The 24,359-nt window shown below is 42.9% G+C and overlaps 5 protein-coding genes across 12 annotated transcripts in view; 3 read left to right on the forward strand and 2 right to left on the reverse strand.

Annotated features, from left to right (window-relative positions):
• Positions 1-10,561, reverse strand: part of LOC135337652 (uncharacterized) — a 37,170-nt gene extending 26,609 nt beyond the window's left edge. Inside the window, exons 1-5 of one of the 5 annotated variants that reach the window (XM_064533640.1) lie at positions 10,482-10,561; positions 10,184-10,216; positions 9,765-9,994; positions 4,099-4,178; positions 3,691-3,878 (exon numbers count right to left, since the gene is read on the reverse strand). In XM_064533640.1, the coding sequence (XP_064389710.1) occupies positions 3,757-3,878; positions 4,099-4,178; positions 9,765-9,994; positions 10,184-10,189 (438 nt within the window). In that variant the 5' untranslated portion in view covers positions 10,190-10,216; positions 10,482-10,561 and the 3' untranslated portion in view covers positions 3,691-3,756. Of the gene's footprint in view, positions 1-3,690; positions 3,879-4,098; positions 4,179-4,464; positions 4,678-4,852; positions 5,265-9,764; positions 9,995-10,183; positions 10,259-10,481 lie in introns of those variants that run through there. The other 4 variants (XM_064533639.1, XM_064533636.1, XM_064533637.1 and 1 more) reach the window with 4 other exon arrangements.
• On the forward strand, positions 5,281-9,195 carry LOC135337633 (kelch-like protein 17). Its single transcript, XM_064533601.1, has 4 exons — positions 5,281-5,395; positions 5,515-5,838; positions 7,202-7,269; positions 8,266-9,195. The coding sequence occupies exons 2-4, from the start codon at positions 5,520-5,522 to the stop codon at positions 9,178-9,180; spliced, it is 1,302 nt and encodes a 433-aa protein (XP_064389671.1). The 5' UTR covers positions 5,281-5,395; positions 5,515-5,519; the 3' UTR covers positions 9,181-9,195.
• Positions 10,562-10,750: 189 nt separating the features above from the next.
• LOC135337613 (serine/threonine-protein kinase pakG-like) lies at positions 10,751-14,646 on the forward strand. The gene is made up of 6 exons (XM_064533579.1): positions 10,751-10,832; positions 11,416-11,736; positions 11,964-12,770; positions 12,869-12,945; positions 13,165-13,242; positions 13,534-14,646. The coding sequence occupies exons 2-6, from the start codon at positions 11,421-11,423 to the stop codon at positions 14,461-14,463; spliced, it is 2,208 nt and encodes a 735-aa protein (XP_064389649.1). The 5' UTR covers positions 10,751-10,832; positions 11,416-11,420; the 3' UTR covers positions 14,464-14,646.
• A 703-nt stretch (positions 14,647-15,349) lies between these two features.
• Positions 15,350-18,593, reverse strand: LOC135337760 (uncharacterized). Its single transcript, XM_064533737.1, has 7 exons — positions 18,394-18,593; positions 17,241-17,292; positions 16,804-16,923; positions 16,491-16,529; positions 16,125-16,354; positions 15,763-15,842; positions 15,350-15,542 (listed from the first exon to the last, which is right to left on the reverse strand). Exons 1-7 carry the CDS (start codon positions 18,486-18,488, stop codon positions 15,424-15,426), a joined length of 735 nt encoding a protein of 244 aa, XP_064389807.1. The 5' UTR covers positions 18,489-18,593; the 3' UTR covers positions 15,350-15,423.
• Positions 18,594-18,631: 38 nt separating this feature from the next.
• LOC135337759 (serine-rich adhesin for platelets-like) lies at positions 18,632-24,355 on the forward strand. Of its 4 annotated transcripts, none has more exons than XR_010395313.1 (9): positions 18,632-18,785; positions 18,862-20,126; positions 20,445-20,654; positions 21,408-21,555; positions 21,642-21,720; positions 21,844-21,891; positions 22,162-22,233; positions 22,459-22,519; positions 24,180-24,355. XR_010395313.1 is itself a non-coding variant. In XM_064533734.1 (9 exons), the coding sequence occupies exons 1-9, from the start codon at positions 18,748-18,750 to the stop codon at positions 24,264-24,266; spliced, it is 1,998 nt and encodes a 665-aa protein (XP_064389804.1). In that variant the 5' UTR covers positions 18,632-18,747; the 3' UTR covers positions 24,267-24,355. The 4 variants fall into 4 exon arrangements, 3 of the variants coding, with proteins under 3 accessions (XP_064389804.1, XP_064389805.1, XP_064389806.1); XM_064533734.1 differs by having other exon boundaries at positions 22,162-22,223; XM_064533735.1 differs by having other exon boundaries at positions 20,445-20,627; positions 22,162-22,223.
• Positions 24,356-24,359: the final 4 nt, after the last annotated feature.

Raw genomic sequence — 24,359 nt, forward strand, 5'->3', positions numbered from 1 at the left:
TATTTTTATTTTATGCAAAACCAAGTAAGGGTAGGTCAGGTAGCTCAGATGGCTACTTCCCCTGGACAACACAAAAACAGAAAAATAAAACAAAAATTAAGGAGCTATGGCTAATTAATAAAAAGCTACTGAGGTTTAAATGATGAAACAGAGGAGCTATTGCTAACTTCTGGTGGTAAAGAGTTCCATTTCGTAGACTCTCGTTAATCCGGTCACCCTTGGGACCATGCAGCTTGGCCGGAATAGCGAGGTGGCTGGCTGCAGCTCAAGAAATAGCCGCGGCTTAAAATGACCTTACCTCAAATCTAATAACTACTTTTGCGGTTTTTGTCTCGAGGATAATGTAGGATAATGAATCATTCTGTTCTCTATTTAAGTGTAATCTAATTTTATTTGCTAAACCACACCCAAAACGTCATATCCGGCCGTAATATATGTATAAAATTACATTGAAAACCTAGTTTGGGACAGCCAGCACTGGCCGGTAAACGGAATAGCGAGTGGCCGTACTTCAGGGTGAGTTTTGTGCAGTAAACATATAGCTAGCATTCCGTGCCAAGCCAAATGGCCGGTATATCGAGGTGGCCGTACTTCAGAGAGCCGAAATAGCGAGAGTCTACTGTATTACATCCAGAAAAAAGAAATCTCGAAAATATCCTCACAAAGTAGGAGGGTCATACACAAAGCTATTATAGCTAGCTAGCTAGAGACAAAGCTGTAGGTTTGTCATACAGCTAGCTATTTTATTTCTGATAGATTGATTGGACGATTGTCATCCATAGTAGACTTTTCACTAAATTTAGTATTAGATTGGCGTGGCCTGTCCATATAGGCTCGTGTCAGCTTTCACTCCGTTCAGACGATTGTCATCCACACTGTTGCTGGCTGTGAGTCTTTTGTTAACATAGCAGGCTAAGGGTAGCTGTCAGAATACTATCTGATGGCCAGGCTAGAAACCTTCCCTCTATGCATCGTTTTACTAAGCATACACGTTGTTATCCGGATCCGCCAGATACCGGCAGATGGTTAGCGCATGCGCAAGCAGTCGATACCAGGCCCACTCTTCTATAGCTTTTTGGCGCCTCCACCGAGGTATCAGCATGCACCCGCAGTTGTTTCATTAACTATAAAATTAAAATAATCGAAACAGATCAAACAAATATAACATGGTTTTTCTTAGTGCTGTAATTAGAATCAAGACCGTGGTGTACGCGTTATAATTATACTGTACATGAGTGTAGAATTATTCCAATGCTACAATAATAATATTCACGTCTTTTTCGTATAATTAGAAGATTTCCACCAACGTTCCCCTGTACAGTCACACAGGGAACTGATTGAGCACAAAGATGCTGAGCTGGTCAGGAGAGACGCCATCATTCAACAGCAGAGACTGGTGAGACGAAATGCACCATTATAAAATTGCAGAGCTATAGTAGAAGCTTCGATCCGTTATAATCGTACTGTACATTCTAGTGGACTGGTGGGTGTCGCCTCTTAAGCTAATTAGAGAAAGTGATTTAGTGTGCATACAATTATTGCTACAAGTAACACTTGCTTGTTAGTAGACACTATCCTAATTACGCTCATTCATTATTCAGGGTCCCCCTCCCAGAGAGTTGAGACCTCCACTCACTCTGAAATCAAGAATAGGGAAAAAAATGCCAATCAAGATGGGTGGCTCCGTACAGAGTGTTGTTATCGGTGACACGGTGTATATTGGTGGAGGTGGTGCATTCAATGATCGTGACGGGTGTACAGTGATGAAGCTCGAGCAAGATCGATGGACCAAACTACCAGAGTACACTGCCCAGTGGTTCGCTATGACATCACTCGCTAATCGACTAGTGCTGGTGGGAGGACGTGATCCAAGAAACAACAAACGAACCAATCAACTTTCTATTTTTGAGTCAGGGGAATGGACTCACTCATACCCACCAATGAACATTGCTCGTCATTCCTCAACAGCTGTCTCCTTCAACAACCACGTCATTGTAGCTGGTGGGCGTGATGATAAAGGATATACATCCTCTGTGGAAGTGTTGGACGGGGCATCAAGAAGATGGTACATTGCTCAGTCACTACCTAACCCACGATCATTACTGAAATCAACTCTCATAGGAAACACCCTCTACCTAATGGGAGGGTACGATCATGCTGAAAGTGCAACCAAGACAGTGCACCACGTCGACCTCAATGAACTGATTGCAAAGGCCCTTTCGAACCAGGACACATCCACTCTCTGGCAGACCTTACAGGAAGTACCACTCAAGTTGTCAGCTCCTCTCAGTATTGGGAGGTCACTATTTGCCGTTGGTGGAGTGGACGGCAGAGTCAATCCAAGTTCGTTGATCCATCTCTACCAGCCTGACACCAGGAGGTGGGTGAAAATGGGAGACCTGCCTACTGCACGATACAGCTGCACATGCTCAGTACTTCCTAGTGGAGAGGTCATTGTAGCCGGAGGAGAGACGAAAACATTTAGTTATATTCGAACTGTTGATATCTTCTCTATAAGTGCTTAATAGTTGTTACTGTTTCACTTGCTTAATTATGCGTCGAGGCGTAGCCGCACAAGCTAGGGATACGACTGTGTGTGTGTGTGTGTCTGTTCCATCTGTAACTGCTCAACGCGGTTGCAATGCAACGAAAACTAACAGTTTCTATAGGCTTCTAGCCATGCACGTTCTCTTGGATTTTGATTTGTGCATGGATTAGCAATTCGAGTTATGGCTTGTTTGACTCCCATTGAAGGCTGTTGCAGTCTCTTTAAAATCTTTCATAGCATCATTTTCTCGCACAAAGTTTCTATTCAACTTATGAGTTATATAGCCTTGCACTAATTTAAAGCACTAGCTTTTTATTGTACTTACAGGAGGAGTCGCAGTAAAGTAATATGAACAATATTGGTATACCGTATATGCTTGATCAAGAGCCGCGGCTACTAAATGTTTCATTTTGCTGGAAGAGGAGGCTACAATTCAAGAGAGGCCACTGTTCAAGAGCGGCGTTTATTAGCTCCAGATAATTTAGTTTGTCATCTAAAGTTGTTTTCACCTGCATAAACTTGAACTCTGCCATGAGAAAGTCTTTGTGAAGCACTAACAAGCTGCTACTTGTAGCTAGCTACGTACATGTAGCTAGCCGCTAGTAATAATTTTTTGGCCCACGTGCAGAAATGCTAGTTCACTGAGGCTACTATTTGAGAGCGGCTACTAAATGTTTCATTTTGCTAGCAAGGGAGGCTACTATTTGAGTGCGGCCTTTATACAAGAGCGGCCTCTGATCGAGCATATAAGGTACCGTATATGCTTGATCAGGAGCCGCGGCTACTAAATGTTTCATTTTGCTGGAAGAGGAGGCTACAATTCAAGAGGGGCCACAGTTCAAGAGCGGCGTTTATTAGCTCCAGATAATTTAGTTTGTCATCAAAAGTTGTTTTCACCTGCATAAACTTGAACTCTGCCATGAGAAAGTCTTTGTGAAGCACTAACAAGCTGCTACTCATAGCTATGTACATGTAGCTAGCTGCTAGTAATAATTTTTTTGGCTGCCACGTGCAGAAATGCTAGAGTTAAAGTTCACTGAGGTTACTATTTGAGAGCGGCTACTAAATGTTTCATTTTGCTAGCAAGGGAGGCTACTATTTGAGTGCGGCCTTTATACAAGAGCGGCCTCTGATCGAGCATATACGGTATATATAATTACATTGTCAGAATAGACCACAAAAACAGACAAAATGTGTACGTGACAGTCTCATAACAAGTTCAGGTCCTTGGTTGGGGTCTTGTCCGAGGGTAGAGTGGACGCCTTCTCCCAGAATCCAAAGTCTATCTCCTCTTCCGAGTCAGACAGTGCTGAGGGGTGGGGCTTGGGAACTGAGGGGTTAAAGAGTCACATGGTCATAGTCATACTGAGTGGAAGTTTGAGGGCTTAGGAAACAATGATAAAGGGATGCTATGTACTGGTGTACAATATTAACTAAGAGTCTAGAATAATCGTAAGAGTCAGCCTTTTGCCGTCGGATTAATTTTCACTGCACGCCATCATGTATTACTTACTTACATTATAGTAATACTAGAATAGAGTAAGTGATACCTTTTGTGGAGAGTGAGAGCTGCTGAGCTTTGACACTCTCCAGGAACTTGTCAAAGTCCTCCTCGTCCTGAGTCAGTGTTCTGTAGCCAGGATAAACAACACATGGACACATTCAAACTGGTAGTGTGATGAAGGGTCTGGTACACGTACTGTACAATGTCATGTACAAATATTGTGAGCTAGTGTTCTCAATTGACACATGTTTCCCTGTACACACCTAAACTGCATACATTGAAGCATACCTTGTATACAAGTGCATGTACATACAGACTAGTAAGCATGCTAGGTTCCCATTCTTTGTACTGTACATTCAATAGTACGCAGTCGACTCATTGCACTGCATAACTACACATTATACACACGTACCTTGTTCTTGATGAAGGTTCCTCAGTAGCCCCTGTCCATGGACCCATGTCTTCAGACTGTCCCTCACTGCTTGTAGGCTGCTCACCAGACTGGAGGTGGGCTGCATGTAAGGGCTGGGTGTCAGGGGAGTTTTTAGTCTCTGATGACAGACCCTTCTCCATACTGCTGAGGTCTGTTAGCGTCTGAGTGGCCAGTCTTAGCAGCATAGTAGGCCTAGAGGTGTGTGTGTGTGTGGGGGGGGGGGGTCGTACATTGCACACCTTTAAATACATTACAGGGAAACACACATCATGTGCTGAATAGGACACACTATAGCTGACCTTGAATAACTTTAAGGGACTCTACAAAGTATGACACAAATGCATTTTCCAGCTAATGTACTCTGTACCTGTACAGGTAGATGTTTCCTGATCCACGGGTCCCAGTGTACATTGTTGAGTTGAGCTTAAACTTGTTCGTCAGGTAGGGAGGGGCAAGGTTTAGCAGACATTTGTGCACTTGGGTGAGCATGAACCTTTGACGCCTTTCATGGAGTGTGGTCCAGCCAAGTTGGTCCCTGAGGGATGAGCTGCTGGTATGTGGAGGTTTTCCCAATATCACATGCATTCCATAGTTAGCAATTTTCCTCAGCAATGGTCTCTCTCCATGGTCCTGGCTATGCCACTGTGGTTCACAATAGGACTGGACAAAGCTTCCACCGAATACAGGCAATAGTTTGGCCAACTTCCTCCATGCTTCAAAAGTGTCAGACCTAAACCTTTTTTGACCAGATCTCAAGAAGCATGTGGTTTGCTGATACAGCAATATTTTTGCTCAAAAGGGGGAGTATCTTGTAGCTCAGTAGCTGTTATAAGTACGCGAGGTTAAGTACATGTACGTAGACTACATGTGTATTAAATTTGAAGAAGATGTAGCCTCTGGATTATTATCAGTGAGTACAGACTAGACAGCACTGTATACTGTAGATCTTTAGTGTAGTAATCATTGCACACTCCCAATATAAACTATGCTCATACATTTCACTGCAATATCTTATTCCACACTCTACAGAGAAGATGTCTGACACTTACCTCACAATAGCAGATCTAGGAAAACTATACATAGCTACGTTTGATGCTCGAGTGAAGTGGCGAAACTTCTTGCTGGTTCTTGAGATATCCTCAGATACTATCGACAGTATAGGTACGAAATGGCGAGATGATCCTGATGACTGCTATCGTGAGGGTTTGAAAGAATGGCTGAAAGGTGGGGAGAGAAGCTGGGAAGATGTTGTCAAAGCATTGTCTAGTCCTATTGTGGGCCACGTTCACATAGCCAGGACCATCGAGAGAGATCATCTACAGTCTAGCAATCCTACTGATGTGAAGTCAGAGGGTAAGTACCAATTATGCACCTATCAATGCAAACCCCCACCCCCCCCCCCTCCTGGGATAGGGTGGGGCATTTGTAAGTCATTTGATTCCCCTGGGGTGGGGCTTTTGTAATTAAGTTTGTATACTCAGCAGCTAGTCTCGAATACCCGCCTCAACCTAAGTTGAGGCGGGTATTCGAGACTACTCAGCAGCCACAAGTCAGTATACTATAATTTTAACTTCTAGTTCTTTTTTATAACCTCCCACTGGCATGTGTACATGTAGCTCTTTGGAAGGAACAAACAGCCAGTATAGAAAGCTGGATCACTTGTGATTGCTGGAGCTGTGGTTTCATTGAGTTGAAATAGAACCACAGACTTACTATTGTATACAGAGTGTACTCCATAATTATGTGCTATGTTGTTTATTCTTTGTGACTGTGTCAAATCCCGTGGGTTAGGGGAGGGGTATTTGTAGTGCTTTAGTACCGTAGAAACTGAATTATTAGCGCATGCGCTTTTGGGGTCAATAGCAGAGCTCTATACGCTTATATTCGAGAATGCGCCTATAATGCAGTCATTTCGAGCCCCACCCAGCAACCGGATGTCTCTGTGATGAGTGCTGACTCGCAAGCTAGCTAGAAAGTGAGCAAGCAAGGCAAGCAGGCAACCCTAACTGGATCTATATCATACTATTATGTTACAGTTCATTTTACAGTTCATTTACATCATTTTAAATTGACCAGGAACTTGCATAATTGGAAAAGCGCTTCAATTCGAGTATAAAAAGCCTGCCGTTGAGCATGTGCTTAAAATAAAGATACGCTTATAGTCGAGTAAGCGCTAATAATCCAGTTTCTACGGTAGTGTATTTGTACTGAAAACTACCCCCCTGAAGAGGGGGGTTTGCAACTCCCAGTGTCAAATCCCCACCCTATCCAGGGAGGGGGGTGGGGATTTACATTGATAGGTGCATTAATGCATCTATATATATGAACGATATGCCCCACCCCCTCCCCCCCACCTAGGGTTATTAGTATCGCAACCTAGGGTTATTAGTATCGCAAGCCACACCCCTTCACTCGAAGAAGGGTCAGACAACAGTGTGATATTGACCATTCTACTATATTGACCATATTGACCATTCCACTACATTTCCCTCACGTGCTCCCCAGGTGGTGGGGTATATCATTGATAGGTGCATAACTTAATGATACGTAGTTTGTTAATTAGTATAATTATTTCACTACATTACCACTCCCCCACCTACACACATTGTTCTGTACAGTTGACCAAAATGTTGCACTATAAAGTACGTAGTGTATGATAATTATGTGTTTTACGCTTCCGAATAATGTGTCGATTTTCCTTTTAACGTTTAATTAGATGCTTCACTGACAAGAGACTCGGACTCAATGGAGGCAACAAAGAGGGACACTCAACCAATCAAGAAGGTGCGTACATGTAGTGTGTGAATGAGATTCCTAACTGCAGCCACAAACAACAGCACTGTACCTCAGGGTGCTGTTTCATTATAGCTATAAATAAGTAACACTCGCTTGTTATTAGATCCCACTTGTGTGTGTTTAGCAGGGAATTATGAGCCATAATCTCATAGTTTCCCAGGGAATTATAAGCTTGAGGGTATAAAGTACAAGTATAATTTTTTGAATGTACAGAAATGATAATAAAGCTGTAGCTGTATGATAATTAGCTATGGCTATTCAGTTTTTTCACTACCAGTTTCTATAGCGTTTGCTGGGTTTATGGTAGGGTTCACCAGTATCTTTTCTTGTCCGCCAGTCTACGAGGAACACTAAGAGCCAATGATTTTAACTGCATGTTCTGGGTCCATTGTCACAAGCATGAAAGCATGTCTTCAACTAAGTAGCATTTGTCAACTTCGTCCTCCTGACTTCTGTTTCTAACAGCCATGTTTCAAAATAGGTAGACTCCTGGGAACAATATAGTGCACTGTAGCATTGTTGCAAGCTGTTCCTTGCTAGCTAGCGTACAGATCAGAACAGTTTACTGAGAAGCTTGAGCTGGGGTGGGGCTTGAGTGCAGAGAAAAGAGGAGGCTGGGCTCAATTGTTGCAGAGTGCTTCCTGCACAAGGTGGAGACACTAGTTTGTCCATTCCAATGTTGAAGCAAGGCCAATGCAAAGGTTTTTAGCAGAGAAGCAGAACTCATCTAGTTTGTCAGAACAGGACATTTTCAAAACTAAAGCTGTTGCTAAGGCTCGCTGCTTTTATAGATACACTTCTTGCCTGAGGCAGCCAATGAAAAGTGGGATCTAAATTAGTTAGCACATGTGCATTCGGTATCTATGGTTATAGTGTCCCTCATCCCTCGGGCAAAGCCCTCGTGATATGGGACACTATAACACATAGATACCTCATGCCCATGTACTATCTATAACGTAGACACTATCCTCATTCATTATTCAGGGTCCCCCTCCCAGAGAGTTGCCACTCACTCTGAAATGGAGAAGAGGAAAAGATATGCCAATCAAGATGGGCTACACAGTACAGAGTGTTGTTATCGGTGACACGGCGTATGTTGGTGGAGGCAGTGCAGACAATTATCGTAACATTTGTACAGTGATGAAGCTCGAGCAAGATCAATGGACCAAACTACCAGAGTACACTGCCAAGTGGTTTGGTATGACATCACTCACTAATCGACTAGTGCTAGTGGGAGGACGTGATCCAAAAAAAAACACACCCAGCAATCAACTTTCAGTGCTCGAGTCAGGGGAATGGACTCACCCGTACCCACCAATGAACATTGCTCGTCAATCCTCAACAGCTGTCTCCTTCAACAACCACATAATTGTAGCTGGTGGGCGTGATGGTGATGGTCGTATCTCCTCTGTGGAGGTGTTGGACGTGGTATCAAGAAGATGGTACATTGCTCAGTCACTACCTAACTCACGATCAGAACTGAAATCAACTCTCATAGGAAACACCCTCTACCTAATGGGAGGGTACGATCACACTGGGCCAACCAAGACAGTGCACCACGTTGACCTCAATGAACTCATTGCCAAAGCCCTTTCCAACTCGGACACACCCACTCTCTGGCAGACGTTAGAGGAAGTGCCGCTCGAGTTGTCAGCTCCTCTCAGTATTGGGAGGTCACTATTAGCCGTTGGTGGAGCGAATGACAGAGTCAACCCAAGTTCATCGATCCACCTCTACCAGCCTGACACCAGGAGGTGGTTGAAAGTAGGAGACCTGCCTACTGTACGATACTGCTGCACATGCTCAGTACTTCCTAGTGGAGAGGTTATTGTAGCCGGAGGACAGATAGTAAATAAGATTAAAATCCAAACTGTGGATTTCTTCTCTATAAGTTCTTAGTTTTTTTCATGTCCTTTGTGTTATAATTATAAATTAATGATACTTTTCTAGCATAATAATTAAAGTTGCAACTGAATTTCGATTGGCAGCTATTAAAGATTATGCAAAAAACATCAATGGCATTAGTTGGTACATAATTAAATTTCCCGAATAGACAAGAAACCGACAATAATTATACTAATTATGTGACAGTCTCATAACAAGTTCAGGTCCTTCCTTGCATGGTTGGGGTCTTGTCCGAGGGTAGGGTGGACGCCTTCTCCCAGAATACAAAGTCTATCTCCTCTTCCGAGTCAGACAGTAAGAGGTGGGGCTCGGGAACTGAGGGGTTAAAGAGTCACATGGTCATAGTCATACTGAGTGGAAGTTTGAGGGCTTAGGAAGTAAGGGGTGAGAAAATTCAAAGCCAATTGACAGACATTTCCCTGTACACACCTAAACTGTATACATTGAAGCATACCTTGTATACAAGTGCATGTACACACAGACTAGTAAGCATACTAGGTTCCCATTCTGTGTACTGTACATTCAATAGTACACAGTCGACTCATTGCACTGCATAACTACACATTATACACACGTACCTTGTTCTTGATGAAGGTTCCTCAGTAGCCCCTGTCCATGGACCCATGTCTTCAGACTGTCCCTCACTGCTTATAGGCTGCTCACCAGACTGGAGGTGGGCTGCATGTAAGGGCTGGGTGTCAGGGGAGTTTTTAGTCTCTGATGACAGACCATTTTCCATACTGCTGAGGTCTGTTAGCGTCTGAGTGGCCAGTTTACGCGAGGCCCCTCTCTTAGCAGTATAGTAGGCCTAAAGGTGTGTGTGTGTGTGTGTGTGGGGGGGGGGTCGTACATGATTTTACATGGCACACCTTCAAATACATTACAGGGAAACACACATCATGTGCTGAATAGGACACACTATAGCTGACCTTGATTGACTTTAAGGGACTCTACAAAGTATGACACAAATGCATTTTCCAGCTAATGTACTCCGTACCTCCATTCTCAGTGCCTCTTCTTGTCTCCTCAACTGTAGGAGAGAGGAAACCATTGAATGATATGAAAACACCACTCACACCAACACAGTGTAAAGCAACCAAACAGACACACTCAACCAGAATAACAGAAGCAGCTCGGAATTGTCACCATTGCTTACAAGACTCCATTGCAGTAGGCACTCACTCATCTCATGCTATAATGTACTGTACAACACACTGTACACTAACACAGGCTCAGAATTGTCATCTTCCTATGCAGTCTAGAGTCACTCATTGAGTTGCCTGCCCTTCTCATACCTATACGACGTTGGTTTCCTCAGTGCTTGCACCAGTAGACTGTACATGGTCTCTCTCCATGGTCGATCCTGGCTATGTCACTGTGGCCGCGCCCACAATAGGACTCGGATCAGGTGTCATATACGGCACCTCGCTAATTAGATTCATAAACGTGTGGGCGGGAGTGGGCGAGACACAGGAAGTCATGTGCAAGTCCTTAGCAACACAAAATCAATGTACACAGCAAAGAGTTAGAAAAGTTTGCTGATTCAGCAATGTTAGATTATTGCATGTGACAGGAAAAAGTGTCTTGTTGCTGCAAAAGCATGTGATCAGAATGAAGATGCTGCAATAGAGTCTCTGGATTTATCAGTGAGTACAGACACCACTGACACTGTATAATATAGTGTTGTAGATCCACAGACATTGTAATGTCTCTACTCACAATTAATTGCTTGGAGTTTCATGATAATTATAGATTGTGTACCTAAGACCGCTAATTAATTATAAGACGACACTTTTCAATTAAAGTCAAATAATTACGAAGCCAGAGGTCGAGGTCGCTCGTTTTAGAGGTTAAAACATTATTTTGAAGACCTGGTGTCGTATATTTAGAGGGTCGCATCTAATTGGAGGTGTAGCTCTACCATTATACTTACCTCGATTTCTAGCCGCTTAAGTGGACTACGAGGCTAGGGGGTGTGGCTACATTTGCCTCCATTTAGGATACAATATTAAAACATGTCAACGCAGCTGTCGCTACTTTTAGAGGTCAGACAATTACCTAAACTCAACGGTGTCGCATATTTGGAGGATCGCCTTAATTAGAGGTCTTAGGGTACTCACAATTGTATAAAAGAGGCATATTAATACACACTATCTATTAATGGACTCACTGAATTCTCCGACACCAGTCCTGTATAAGCATTCTCTATCTCTATTCCACACTCTACAGAGAAGATGTCTGACTATCTCACAATAGCAGATCTAGGAGATCTCTACATAGCTACGTTTGATGCTCGAATCAAGTGGCGAAACTTCTTGCTGGTTCTTAAAATATCCTCGGATACCATCGACAGCATAGGTACGAAATGGCGAGATGATCCTGATGACTGCTATCGTGAGGGTTTGAAAGAATGGCTGAAAGGTGGAGAGAGACGCTGGGAAGATGTTGTCAAAGCTTTGTCCAGTCCCATTGTGGGCCACGTTCACATAGCCAGAACCATCGAGAGAGATCATCTACAGTCTAGCAACCCTACTGATGTGAAGTCAGAGGGTGAGTACCAATCAAGAATTGCAATGCTTACCGTAAGCGTTCCAATTATAGAACCAGCCTCGGTTAGGACGCCCTCTTTTATAATGCCCATATACCACAAATAAAATCATTTTTTTGGTACATTGTTTCTAGAAAAATAATTTTTTTTACTAGTTCTATAATTAGAACGATTACGGTACTTTGTTAATATTTCACTTCCCCACACACACACAATATTCTACACACAGTTGACCACAATCACCAGAAGATCAATGAAGATTTGACCATTTTCCTGGACGAGCCACTCGGTAGTGGTGCATTTGGAGCAGTCTTCAAAGGCAGCTACAGAGGTGATCCTTGTGCTATCAAACTATTACATCAGGTTGCTATGGAGATGCAGACAAACATTCCCGCCACCAAAAGTAAAGATGCTAGCGATACAATTGATCGTGAGAGTGATTTTCTCAAGTCGTTCCAGCACCCAAACGTTGTTCAGTTTTTATCGACTGCTCAGCACCCCAAATCAGGTGGTACAATTCTTGTTGTTGAGCTGATGGATTGCAATCTGAGATCCTATTTCTCCGGCCTTGATGAAGAGTCCCTCACTAGCGAATGTGAAATTAGCCTCTCCAAAGACATGGCTTGTGGTCTGGCCTACATTCACAGCAAGCTGATTATCCACCGTGACCTCTGTGGTGATAACGTCTTGCTGAAGCTGACACTGCCAGTGCCTGTTGCAAAGATTTCCGACTTTGGCATGTCACGGCTATACGATCCCTCCAAGCTCAGCTCCACCCTCACAGCCATTGGTCAGCGTAGAGGATATCTACCTCCCGAGGCCTATCGATTGGAAGAGGAGAATTACAATAGTAGCCTGGATGTGTTTTCCTTTGGGGTGATTTTGACGCAGATTGTTTGCAAGTTGGAGACAATCAAATCAGCCAAGGATCGATCATTCCATGTTGCCCAGATCCCTCACACACACAGGTTGAGGAAGCTTATCGACAGTTGTTTACAAGAAGACATGACGAGGAGACCATCTGCCAGGGACATCTGTGAGTCTATTAGATACATAGTGCATGATAATTATGTGTTTATATGCTTCTGAAAAATGTGTTGATTTTCCTATTTAACGTTTAATTCTTAAATTAAGATGCTTCACTGACAAGAGACTCCGACCGAGTGGAGGCAACAAAGAGGGAGTCAAAGGACACTCAACCAGTCAAGAAGGTGCGTACATGTAGTGTGTGAATGAGATTCCTAATTCCACAAACAGTAGTACTGTACCTTAGGGTGCTGTTTCATTGTTAAGTTTCGTTACATAATTATTTTTTTAGCGTAAAGATTAATTTTGTTCTGTAGTACTGTACATAATTTTCCACTGCTACAATAATAATATTCACGCCTGTGTTCTAATTCGAAGATTTCCACCAACGTTCCCCTGTACAGGCACACAGGGAACAACAGATTGAGCACAAAGATGCTGAGCTGGTCAGGAGAGACGCCATTATTCAACAGCAAAGACAGGTGAGGCGCAATAGTAGAAGCTTTGATCCGTTATAATCATACTGTACATTCTAGTGGACTGGTGGGCGTCGCCTCTTAAGCTAATTAAGTGAAAGTGATTAGAGATTAGTGATTTAGTGTGCATACAACACAATTATTATAATGTAATGGTTGTAATCGTGCTGTACATTCTGTAGGAGTCACCACTCAAACTATATAGATTTAGTGTGCATACAATTATTGCTACAAAAAGAACACTAAGTCTTGCTTGTTATAGAAACACTTTCCTAATTACGCTCATTAATTATTCAGGATCCCCCTCCCAGACCTCCCAAACCTCCCCCCAGACCTCCACTCACTCTGAAACATAGAAGAGGAAACCACATGTTAATCAACACGGGCAGCTCGGTACAGAGTGTTGTTATCGGTGACACGGTGTATGTTGATGGAGGTGATGCAGTCGATAATCGTGATGACGGTACAGTGATGAAGCTCGAGCAAGATCAATGGACCAAACTACCAGTGTACACTGCCAAGTTCTTCGCTATGACATCGCTCACTAATCGACTAGTACTGGTGGGAGGACGTAATATAAAAAACCAGAAACAAACCGATCAACTGTCTATCTTTGAGTCAGGGGAATGGATTCACCCGTACCCACCAATGAACATTGCTCGTGAAACCTCAACAGCTGTCTTCTTCAACAACCACATCATTGTAGCTGGTGGGTATGATGATAAATACAAGCGTACCTCCTCTGTGGAGGTGTTGGACGTGGCATCAAGAAGATGGTACATTGCTCAGTCACTACCTAACCCGCGATCATCACTGAAATTAACTCTCATAGGAAACACCCTCTACCTAATGGGAGGGTTCGATCACACTGGGGCAACCAAGACAGTGCACCACGTCGACCTCAATGAACTTATTGCAAAGGCCCGTTCCAACCTGGACACACCCACTCTCTGGCAGACTTTACAGGAAGTACCACTCATGTGGTCAGCTCCTCTCAGTATTGGGAGGTCACTATTAGCCGTTGGTGGACGGAACAACAGACTCAACCCAAGTTCATTGATCCACCTCTACCAGCCTGACACCAGGAGGTGGGTGAAAGTGGGAGACCTGCTTACTGCACGATACTGCTGCACATGCTCAGTACTTCCTAGTGGAGAGGTCATTGTAGCCGGAGGACTGACAAACATTGGTCTCATTAAAACTGTGGAATTTTTGTCAGTAAGTTAATTGTTATGTTTGTTTTGTTGCCTTTTATTTGATTTTTGCAACCTTTTATTTGAAAATAATTTTAGCCAGCTTGTTATATCGCCTACGCATATACCGTACCCTCGCGAAAATACGCCCACCCTTTTCTGCAAGAAGTCTAGGTAGGGGACTGGCCGTTTAATCACGAACTGCGAGTTTTCATTCGAATATACGCCCACCCGCGGCCTCAAATCGAGGTTTACACTTTGCTGCTCTAAGACTTATTTATTGTATTTTCACATAGTATGAATATTCCATTGACAACAACAATGTTATAAACTGATGCATGAGTATGATTAAAGCATGACAAGAGAATGAACATGAAGAAGTGGACTCTTGACTCTATTCGTTGCTTGTCACTTGTGTCGATGTCAGATGTAGCAGAAACTTCCAAAAGGATGGTAGGTCATACTCCTACAGAGCAGCTATCAGGTACTTTGTTTCAGAAAACCAAGGCAAGGTAACCTGCAAAATTAGCCTGTGTGATAACCTTCTTGGACTTTGTGTTTTCTTTTCTCTGCATAATTATAGCAATATAGGTAATAGGACCACTTGTTCCCTGCATATACATCTTCAAGGGCAAACAGATCCATACAGAGAAAATTATATGTCTGATCTTGGTCCAGCAAGGAGTATAGTCTTACTAGCTACTACCTAAAACTTCCTTCCTTCACTAAAATTAATAGTCAACATGTGGCATTTAGCTACTGTGCATGCTCAAAACTCTTCATTCTGGGTGGGCTTAAAATCGAGTGAAAATACCCTCGTGCAAGAACTTCGAAGCAAAAGAGGGGATGGGCGTTTATTCAAGATGGGCTTATTTTCGTGAGGGTACGGTACAATGTTTGGCCTGGATTGTAAAAGTAGTCATTAAGCTAGAATAATTATGCAAACAATAATTGGCAGAATAGACCACAAAAACAGACAAAATGTGTGACAGTCTCATAACAAGTTCAGGTCCTTGGTTGGGGTCTTATCCGAGGGTAGGGTGGACGCCTTCTCCCAGAATCCAAAGTCTATCTCCTCTTCCGAGTCAGACAGTGAGGGGTGGGGCTCGGGAACTGAGGGGTTAAAGAGTCACATGGTCATAGTCATACTGAGTGGAAGTTTGAGGGCTTAGGAAACAATGATAAAGGGATGCTATGTACTAGTGTACAATATTAACTAAGAGTCTAGAATAATCGTAAGAGTCAGCCTTTTGCAGTCGGATTAATTTTCACTGCACGCCATCATGTATTACTTACTTACATTATGAATATACTAGAATAGAGTAAGTGATACCTTTTGTGGAGAGTGAGAGCTGCTGAGCTTTGACACTCTCCAGGAATTTGTCAAAGTCCTCCTCGTCCTGAGTCAGTGTTCTGTAGCCAGGATAAACAACACATGGACACATTCAAACTGGTAGTGTGATGAAGGGTCTGGTACACGTACTGTACAATGTCATGTACAAATATTGTGAGCTAGTGTTCTCAATTGACCGTTTCCCTGTACACACCTAAACTGCATACATTGAAGCATACCTGTATACAAGTGCATGTACACACAGACTAGTAAGCATGCTAGGTTCCCATTCTGTGTACTGTACATTCAATAGTACACAGTCGACTCATTGCACTGCATAACTACACATTATACACACGTACCTTGTTCTTGATGAAGGTTCCTCAGTAGCCCCTGTCCATGGACCCATGTCTTCAGACTGTCCCTCACTGCTTATAGGCTGCTCACCAGACTGGAGGTGGGCTGCATGTAAGGGCTGGGTGTCAGGGGAGTTTTTAGTCTCTGATGACAGACCCTTTTCCATACTGCTGAGGTCTGTTAGCGTCTGAGTGGCCAGTTTACGTGAGGCCCCTCTCTTAGCAGCATAGTAGGCCTAAAGGTGTGTGTGTGTGGGAGGGGGTCGTACATGATTGTACATGGCACACCTTCAAATACACTACAGGGAAACACACATCATGTGCTATATATAGCTCACACTGTATGATGACAAATGTATTTTCCAGCTTTACCTCTTCTTCCATTCTCAGTGCTTCTTCTCTTCTCCTTAGCTGTACGAAAGAGACAGCTATTTAAAGTTCAGTATCGTCTAACTTATACTACATGTACACGTATATACCGTGAAAAGAACCAGTCCATTGTGGTCATCCTATAAGCAGGCCACCCTCTACGGTTAACGAGCCCAATTTAGTCTCCATAGCATGTGTTTGGACCTGTGTTAGCATGCCACCCTCTTTATTACAGCCACTGTTGGTCTACCCAAGGGCCACCACTATACAATAATGTACATGCATGTCTACTGAATATAAACAGTCTCTACTGCACCTCATTATCTCTCTCTCTGTCCATTCTCTCTTGTTCTGCCAACAGCTGATCAAAGTTGCCACTCATCACATGTTCTCTCTCCTCTTCTGTCACCACCTTTGTACGTTCCCGGAGCTCGTTCTGTGAGGGGTGGAAGGTGTGTGGGGAGGTGTGTGGGTGAATGTGTGTGTGTGTGTGTGTGTGTGTGTGTGTGTGTGTGTGCGTGCGTGTGTAAATGTACTATTAACTCCAATTCTCCTGTAAAGTGGACACAACATGAAACTATAAGACAAAAGGGACTATTTAATATACAGTGTCTACACTAACACTAAAGTGTGTACGCATTATCCACACCATTAAGAATACTGCAGCTACAGTGCGCGCGCGCGCGCGCGCGCACACACACACACACACACACACACACACACACACACACACACACACTATACTGGACCTACCGCCCGCTTCTCTGCTGTGACAAGATTCTCAAACTCAATAGGAGCAGTCGACCTGAGGGATAAGATACGAACATGGTCAGTAACGAATGTAGTCATATGAACACTATTAATTATGTGATGTAGCATGACTACTACACTATATAAACTAGCTTCCAGTATTGCTGTATGGAAGTTCACTTTTTATTTGCATGTGTGAACTGACAGCTGGTACTGACAGCTGGTACATGCATAGATAGTAGAGGAAGGGGATTGGAAACGGGATCACGTGAGCTTATGCTTGCAATGTAAGGCCTCTGGGACCGTGCGCGTGGCAACCTATGACACCTTGAGGTGTGATTTTACTGGTTTTGAGGTGAAGAGAAGAAGAAGCAAATGAGAGGATACTAGGTAAGTAAATGTATAAATAGCCCTAAAATTTGTCTTGAGGCATGGCTAGGTACAAAATGAAACATTATTACTAGCTAGAAGTCATGTTCACTCTTGGTAGCACACAAAATTTGAAGATTTTACAACACTTAGCTTCTTCTTTTTATTTGTGAGGTAAGAACTGACATATGAATTGCATCTATTGTAAATGAATGGTTACAGTAGTAGTACATGATGTTATTTTATTGCTTCAGCTATATATTGGAAGTGGGGATATCATACTTCTTGAGTTATTGACCGATTTGTTGATTTCCACTAGCCATCTTTGCGGGGTAGCATCTCCATAACTAAGCTGAGTTTATATTTGAGACTCGGCAATATTAAAGATCAATGTCCATATTATTGCTTCCAATCCATTAGATTTTGAAAATCACTATTCATGCTCTGATTTTGTCACCGCAGTGTCGATGTATGGCAAGAACTTGGACTGAGAAATCACTGGAAGAACATTGATAATTCATGTATAATTATGTTTAGACCATGCTTATACCTTATATTGATTGTTCATTGTTGTCTATGCATGATCATAAGCTTGCTTTAAGCTTTTAGTTTAGCATAAACTGCCATTAGTGCACAAAAAGTTTATTGCAAGCTCAGCACTTCAAGTTGCATCCATGGTCGCGGCTATAATTGAGATTGTAGCAAGGACGGTCCGTGTGAAATAGTGCTAATTGCCTGTGTTTCCAATCCCCTTCCTCTACTATCTATGGTACATGGTACTCCTCACTTGTCCACTGGTGTGCTGTTGAAGCAACGGAATACAGCAAACCAACAGCCTCTGTTCTGAGTGGCAGCCTGGAGGTTGTGTTGATTGGTAGCCATCACCAGGAAAGCACTGTGGGCTCTCAGTGTAAAATAGAGAAATTCTTTGGTAATAATTATACTCTCGATTATTTTGTATATTTTCCTATTTAAAGCACACCAGTTCTAGTCATGTGACTTGCAGCTTCTGTTGTCTCGAACTAAACCGCGGTGTATCAACGGATAATGTTTCAAATTAACACCGCGGCAAGCAAAAGAGGCTATAGCTGCATCTTCTCTATTTTACACTCATCTGCTTTATTTTGTGCTTGCTACAGCCATGGCTAAACTGACAGACATATGGAAGCCAAGGGAAACGTAAGAATTCTTGAATAAAAGTATAATAAACTAAAAATAATTATACGCCTCTCTCCCTCGCTCTCCCTCGGTCCAGGTTACGTGACTGGGGGAAGACTGAGTACAAGATTGTTCGTAACTGGACCCCTCGTGCCCCACCCCCCACTAGCCCCCCTGACACCACTGGACCGGAAGACTCTCCCGTCAAGCTTAACCTCTCCACCACTCTCCGTAGTTTCCGTGGTAACCAACGAATCAATCGGAACAAAGACGCTAATTATGAATTGAACTATGAGGATCATGCTAGCGAGACTGACAGTGATGGCGAAACAATATCAAGTTCGTCTCACAAAACACGCTCCTCTGGCTCCGTACACACGAAGAGCAAATCTCGAGCTCTAACTAAATCAAGAGTTCGTGTCGACCATACGGACATAGTTCGTCAAGTGCCAAATAACGAAGACCCTGTTCCTAACAGTAGAGAAACCTCAGAGAGCTTCTTAACTAGAGGGATCGCTCCATCCTCCAGTACAAGACACAAAAGCAAAGACACAATCTTAACTGGTCTGGAATTAACGATATCTAGAAGAGGCTCAAAGAATCAATTGATAACTGATGAGCCATTAATGGTGCAAAGTAGCAATAATATGGTTATCTCGAAGGCTAAGAGTACTACTAAAAGGAGGAAGAGAACTAGTAGAGTGAGCTATCCAAGAAAGAAAGCGGCGGTCAAGAAAAATAAAAGTGCAGTCGTTGAACTTGAACAGAATGATTCAGAAGTTATAGATCCAGCGAGTACTGGGATTGATCATGAACTCTCTGATTCGAGAACTAGTAAAGTAAATGATGTTGAAAGTGAAACGATTGCTGCGGCGGCAGCAGTGCTAGGAGAACAGTTAAAAGGAGGTACCCAACCCAGTAGGAAAAAGACTTTAAAAATTTCGAAAGTTATTCAGTCAAAAACAGTGGAACAGGACGAAAGTGATTTTTATGAGATTGTGGACAATGAATCCGATTTAAAATCCAAGACAGCTACTGAATCCACTTCAAGAAATACTTCCAAGAAAGTTCCAACGAAGAGAAAGACGTCTGCTTCAAAAAGACTTACCATGCCCAAGAGACTGACCAGCAAATCAACTGAAACAGCTCACCAGGCCACCAATGGTGGTCGTAATCCAACTGATGATTCTGACAGTGGTAATGAAAGAGTTGTACCCACAGTAGATCACCTGACTTCATCGCTTGAGGGATGCTGCCAGACCTTCGATGGTGGAGCTAAAAAAAGAAGACTGAGAATGTTGGATAATGGAGGTGTGTCTGACAGCAGTGGGGGAGATGAGAATGGAACACAACACATGAACGGTGAGAAGTTAGTGCATGTAGTTACGTATCGTTCTCTGTCAATATTCTCGTATATATATACAGAAGCTCGTCAGTGCTTGAGTAATTACCGTATAGCGCGAAATTTTCGAGGGGCTTATAGTTTTTGCTGTTTTCGTAGATTAGCAATACTACACGAAAATTAATTCCTTCGCTATACCGTGCAAAGATTAAAGGCGTGGCTTCCAGTAAGCAAAAATCACTTTTAGAGGCCATTCCACAAAATTGAAGTGCCTTGAAATGTTCGCACTATACGGTGATCTACTACACTAGCTCTCATATATACTGTACATTACATAGATCCGCTTGTTACTAAAGTCAATACACCAACAAGGAGGAGGAGAAAGATGTCTGCTTCGAAAAGACTTACCATACCCAAGAGACTAAGGACCAGCAAAGCTACAAAAACAGCTCATCAAGCGAATGGTGGTTGTAACCTAACAGATGGCTCTGACAGTGATAATGAGAGAGGGGATGATGGAGGTGGGTCTGACAGTAGTGGGGGAGGAGGTGAGAATTAATGGAACACAAGAGAGGAGCGAATTTCAATTTGCACTAATACCAAGGGCGTATGAAGAGAAGAGGGCATGCAACTCGCAATGTATACTGTGTAGTCGTCAAAAAACTGATGAGTCAGCAGGATATACTATATTTAGCCAACCTCCCACACGTAAATAGGCGTGATAGTGGGCGTGAACACTGTTATACTAGAAATTTACTGCAAAATTAATTTAGAAGAGCTTAGAATTGATCAATGGCTACTTCTAGTCTAGCATTGGTCCTTCTCTTCCGCTTGTTAACCTTTGTGGCTAACTCTACCCAACAGTACAGTGCTAGCTAGCTAGCTGGCTTGGTGACTATTATGGAGTAAGTGCACGTGCAATCTATTTTTAGTGCACACGCCCCTCCCATTTGTAATTTGATAGATTGTAGTTGCATGCCCTCTTCTCTTCATACGCCCTTGCTAATACTGTGTACAGTTCATACATGTATACACACGACCCCCCCCTCCCCCCAGTGTTAGTCATTGCCATCGGTCATTGATTGGACGTTTAATTAGAATGACCATGCATTCCTCCGTGTGTCCGATCAGTATGACCAGGCACAAGTGACATTTGGCCATACAGTCAATAACAATTATTTCTAACACTCCCCCTCCCCGGCCCCCCACACACACACACAGTCATACAAACCATAATTATTTTCTCACATATATAATTATCACCTACACTTAACTCTCCACCACCCACACACTACACACAGTCACAGGGGGCGCTCCACAGTCTCGTAAGAAGTATGCCTCACTACACACCCACCTTTGGCAGCCAAGAAGAGTCAAGAGAGGCAAGAAAGATTTCAGCGAGCTTGACGTCTGTCTCAATGTCTATGAGGATGCCATTCAGCAAGTAGTGTGAGTGTGATGATAAAGTCATGTCCATCTATACGAACGTACTTGTACATGTAACTATAGCAAAAAATTATATTTTTGTATTATAGAGAGTCGTGCTCTAACCAGACCGTATCCATGGCGATGGTTGCCCACTGGAATTACACTAGAAAGGAGATATTGAACCTGGTCAGTTGATACTACTAGTATCTCGTTAGAGACAAGTCTGTATTGTCACAATTTTTGCTAATAATGTTAAGTAAACATGGATACTTCAATAATGGTAGTTGTCTCTTTTTTTCCACTATGTAGATCAAGAATTCTTTCTATACCTCAGAGCTACAGAAATTGAAGAAAAAGGTACTCAATATAAAATTATTGTACGTGTACATGTGCGTTTCTTAATAATTATTGTGAACTCATAACGTGTACTTTACTAGCCTCCTCAGAGGAAGTGGGTGTAAGGACGAGGCTAGTACTGTACTGGCCTCCTACAGGCCTCCTCAGAGGAAGTGGGTGTGGGGGCGAGGCTAATACCGTACTAGCCTCCTTCACAGGCCTCCTCAGAGGAAGTAGGTGTGGGGACGAGGCTAATACCAATTAATTGCATTGTATGATTTTAATTGTTAGGAGAAGTTGAAGCAGAAAGGTCTCGAGAGGAAAATGGCAACTGTTCTCACCAATCTGAGAAAGTAAGTACATGTAAGTACCATGAAAGTTGACAATTCGCGATTCTTGGTTGCTGTATTATAGAGGGTGGCCTGCTAACACTGGTCCAAACACATGCTATGGAGGCTTTGGGGCCCATTAACAGAGGGTGGCCTGCTTATAGGGTGACCTCAATAGACAAGCTCACCGTATCTTATAGCTACACAATTTAGTGTTATTTTCATTCAACTGATTTGCCTGTCACTCCATTTATTGCAGGGCTCATGGCAAATATCAGGAGAGTCTATCACCAGCCAAACAGGCCAAGAAAATTGAACAGGTCAGTTGCTTAAAATACAATCGCTGAATGACATTTACGTATTACTGCGAGGCACTTAATATCTTAATATTCGTGGAAGCTTAGGGTATCTATAAAATCATTTCGTTGAATAAAGTTTGCCCGATTTGCTTAAATGATTTTGCATCTTCCGTTAGCTAAGCTAATTTTTCAGGAGGATTGTTAACCCTCGAAAACAATGAAATGTCGTTCTGTTGTAATAATAGCTACCAACATTTTCGTATAGCACAGCAAGATTCTGAATCAGTTGTTTTAACATACCGGTTATGTAAACAGTTTTACTTTGTGAGCAGTTACAGCCACTTACTAACTAGCTGCTGTTACTAGAGCTTCACTGTTGTTGGAAGTGGTCTAGTAAGAAACCTTATTTGTGGGTACAGTCTCGTTGAACTTTCATTGACCCCACGATAGACTCAACTCGAGTGCAAACAATCAACCTTACATATGTCAAAGTTTATTTAAAGAAGCGGAATGGGCACTGATTAGTTTTTGTTTCAAGCCGCTAAAATTGAGATTGACACAATTGGCAAAATTCAGTTAGTAGGTTAGCTGTAAGGTCTCGGATTTCGTTATGTCTGAGTATGGGGAACCCACCTTTCGGGCAAGTAAAAGCGTGGTCAATAGTGAAAGACTTCCCACAGGCACAATTGGTTGGAGTTTGTGATGGATTTCAATCATATCTCAGTGCCAGTGCATCATGGAATGCACCTTTATGGAGGGTGAAGCCTGTTCCTCAATAGGTATCTGACATAATAAATTATTTATGGCAGAGTTCAGATAAAATAATACTGGCACAGTACATATATAATACAAGCGTTCAATGAACTCTCTTATTCCTTGTGTCTGTTTACAGAACAAGACTCAGCAGACATCTGATCGTTTACTATATTCCAGACGTCTTAGCGGACACTTTATAGTTAGTGTTTTATATACGCCTGACAGCCAGAGTGAGACATATTATATGCTATGTGTGCGTGGGTGCGTGGAAGAAGGCAGGCAGACAGTTACGTCAGCCTCGATCCCAGGTCGAGTTATTTTTTGCTTTTATAACGGTTAGGCGAACGTAACGTGTGCGTGGAAGGAGTGGGCTAAGCAACCCAGCATCTGAGGGTGTGCAAGTGCAAGACACCCACCCATAGCATTACCCAACTGTAAGACTGCTCTGCTTTAGCAATTTACACATGATTTCACGTTTTTAAACTGTCGGATCACATCTGCATAGTTACAATTAATGGTCTGTCAGATATCATTTGTAGTACAGTGGAACCCATTTTACTGGCCACCCCTGAATAAAGGCCAAATAAAGCCCAGGCACTCACTAGCCTCGATCCTTATTCCTAGATCCTAGGGAGTTCATTTTTTTCTCCTTCTGTTAGATTGGCACTGGGACAGAGGCTAGGCAGCCACTCATAGTCAGTCCCAAATGATAACAATTTGTGTACGAAACAACCCCTCACCTCAACAAAGGCCACCTCGATCTGTACTAATACAAGGACCCAAACTGTGTTCCCCGAAGGTGTCTGTTATATCTAGTGGTTGCTGTACTGTCTTACCCTACTCTATTGTCACCACTATAAAGATACACTACAGTGCCGGTAATACATTCTAACCCCTCGCCCGCCCACCCCCCCCCCCTTTGCAGGAGGTCAGTGTGGAGGAGGAGGAGTTGAACTCTGTGGCCAGTGGACCAAGGACGGTGTGGCAGGCACAGCAAAATGTGGAACATTGACTCGATCGTAATTATATTATTCTACTCATTGCAATGTACCACTGCACTATGTTGATCTCCAACTCTATGATGAGAAATTAGGGCGAATAGCCT

The sequence above is a fragment of the Halichondria panicea genome, chromosome 6 (genome assembly GCF_963675165.1).
Source record: "Halichondria panicea chromosome 6, odHalPani1.1, whole genome shotgun sequence".
NCBI classification, from domain to species: domain Eukaryota; kingdom Metazoa; phylum Porifera; class Demospongiae; order Suberitida; family Halichondriidae; genus Halichondria; species Halichondria panicea.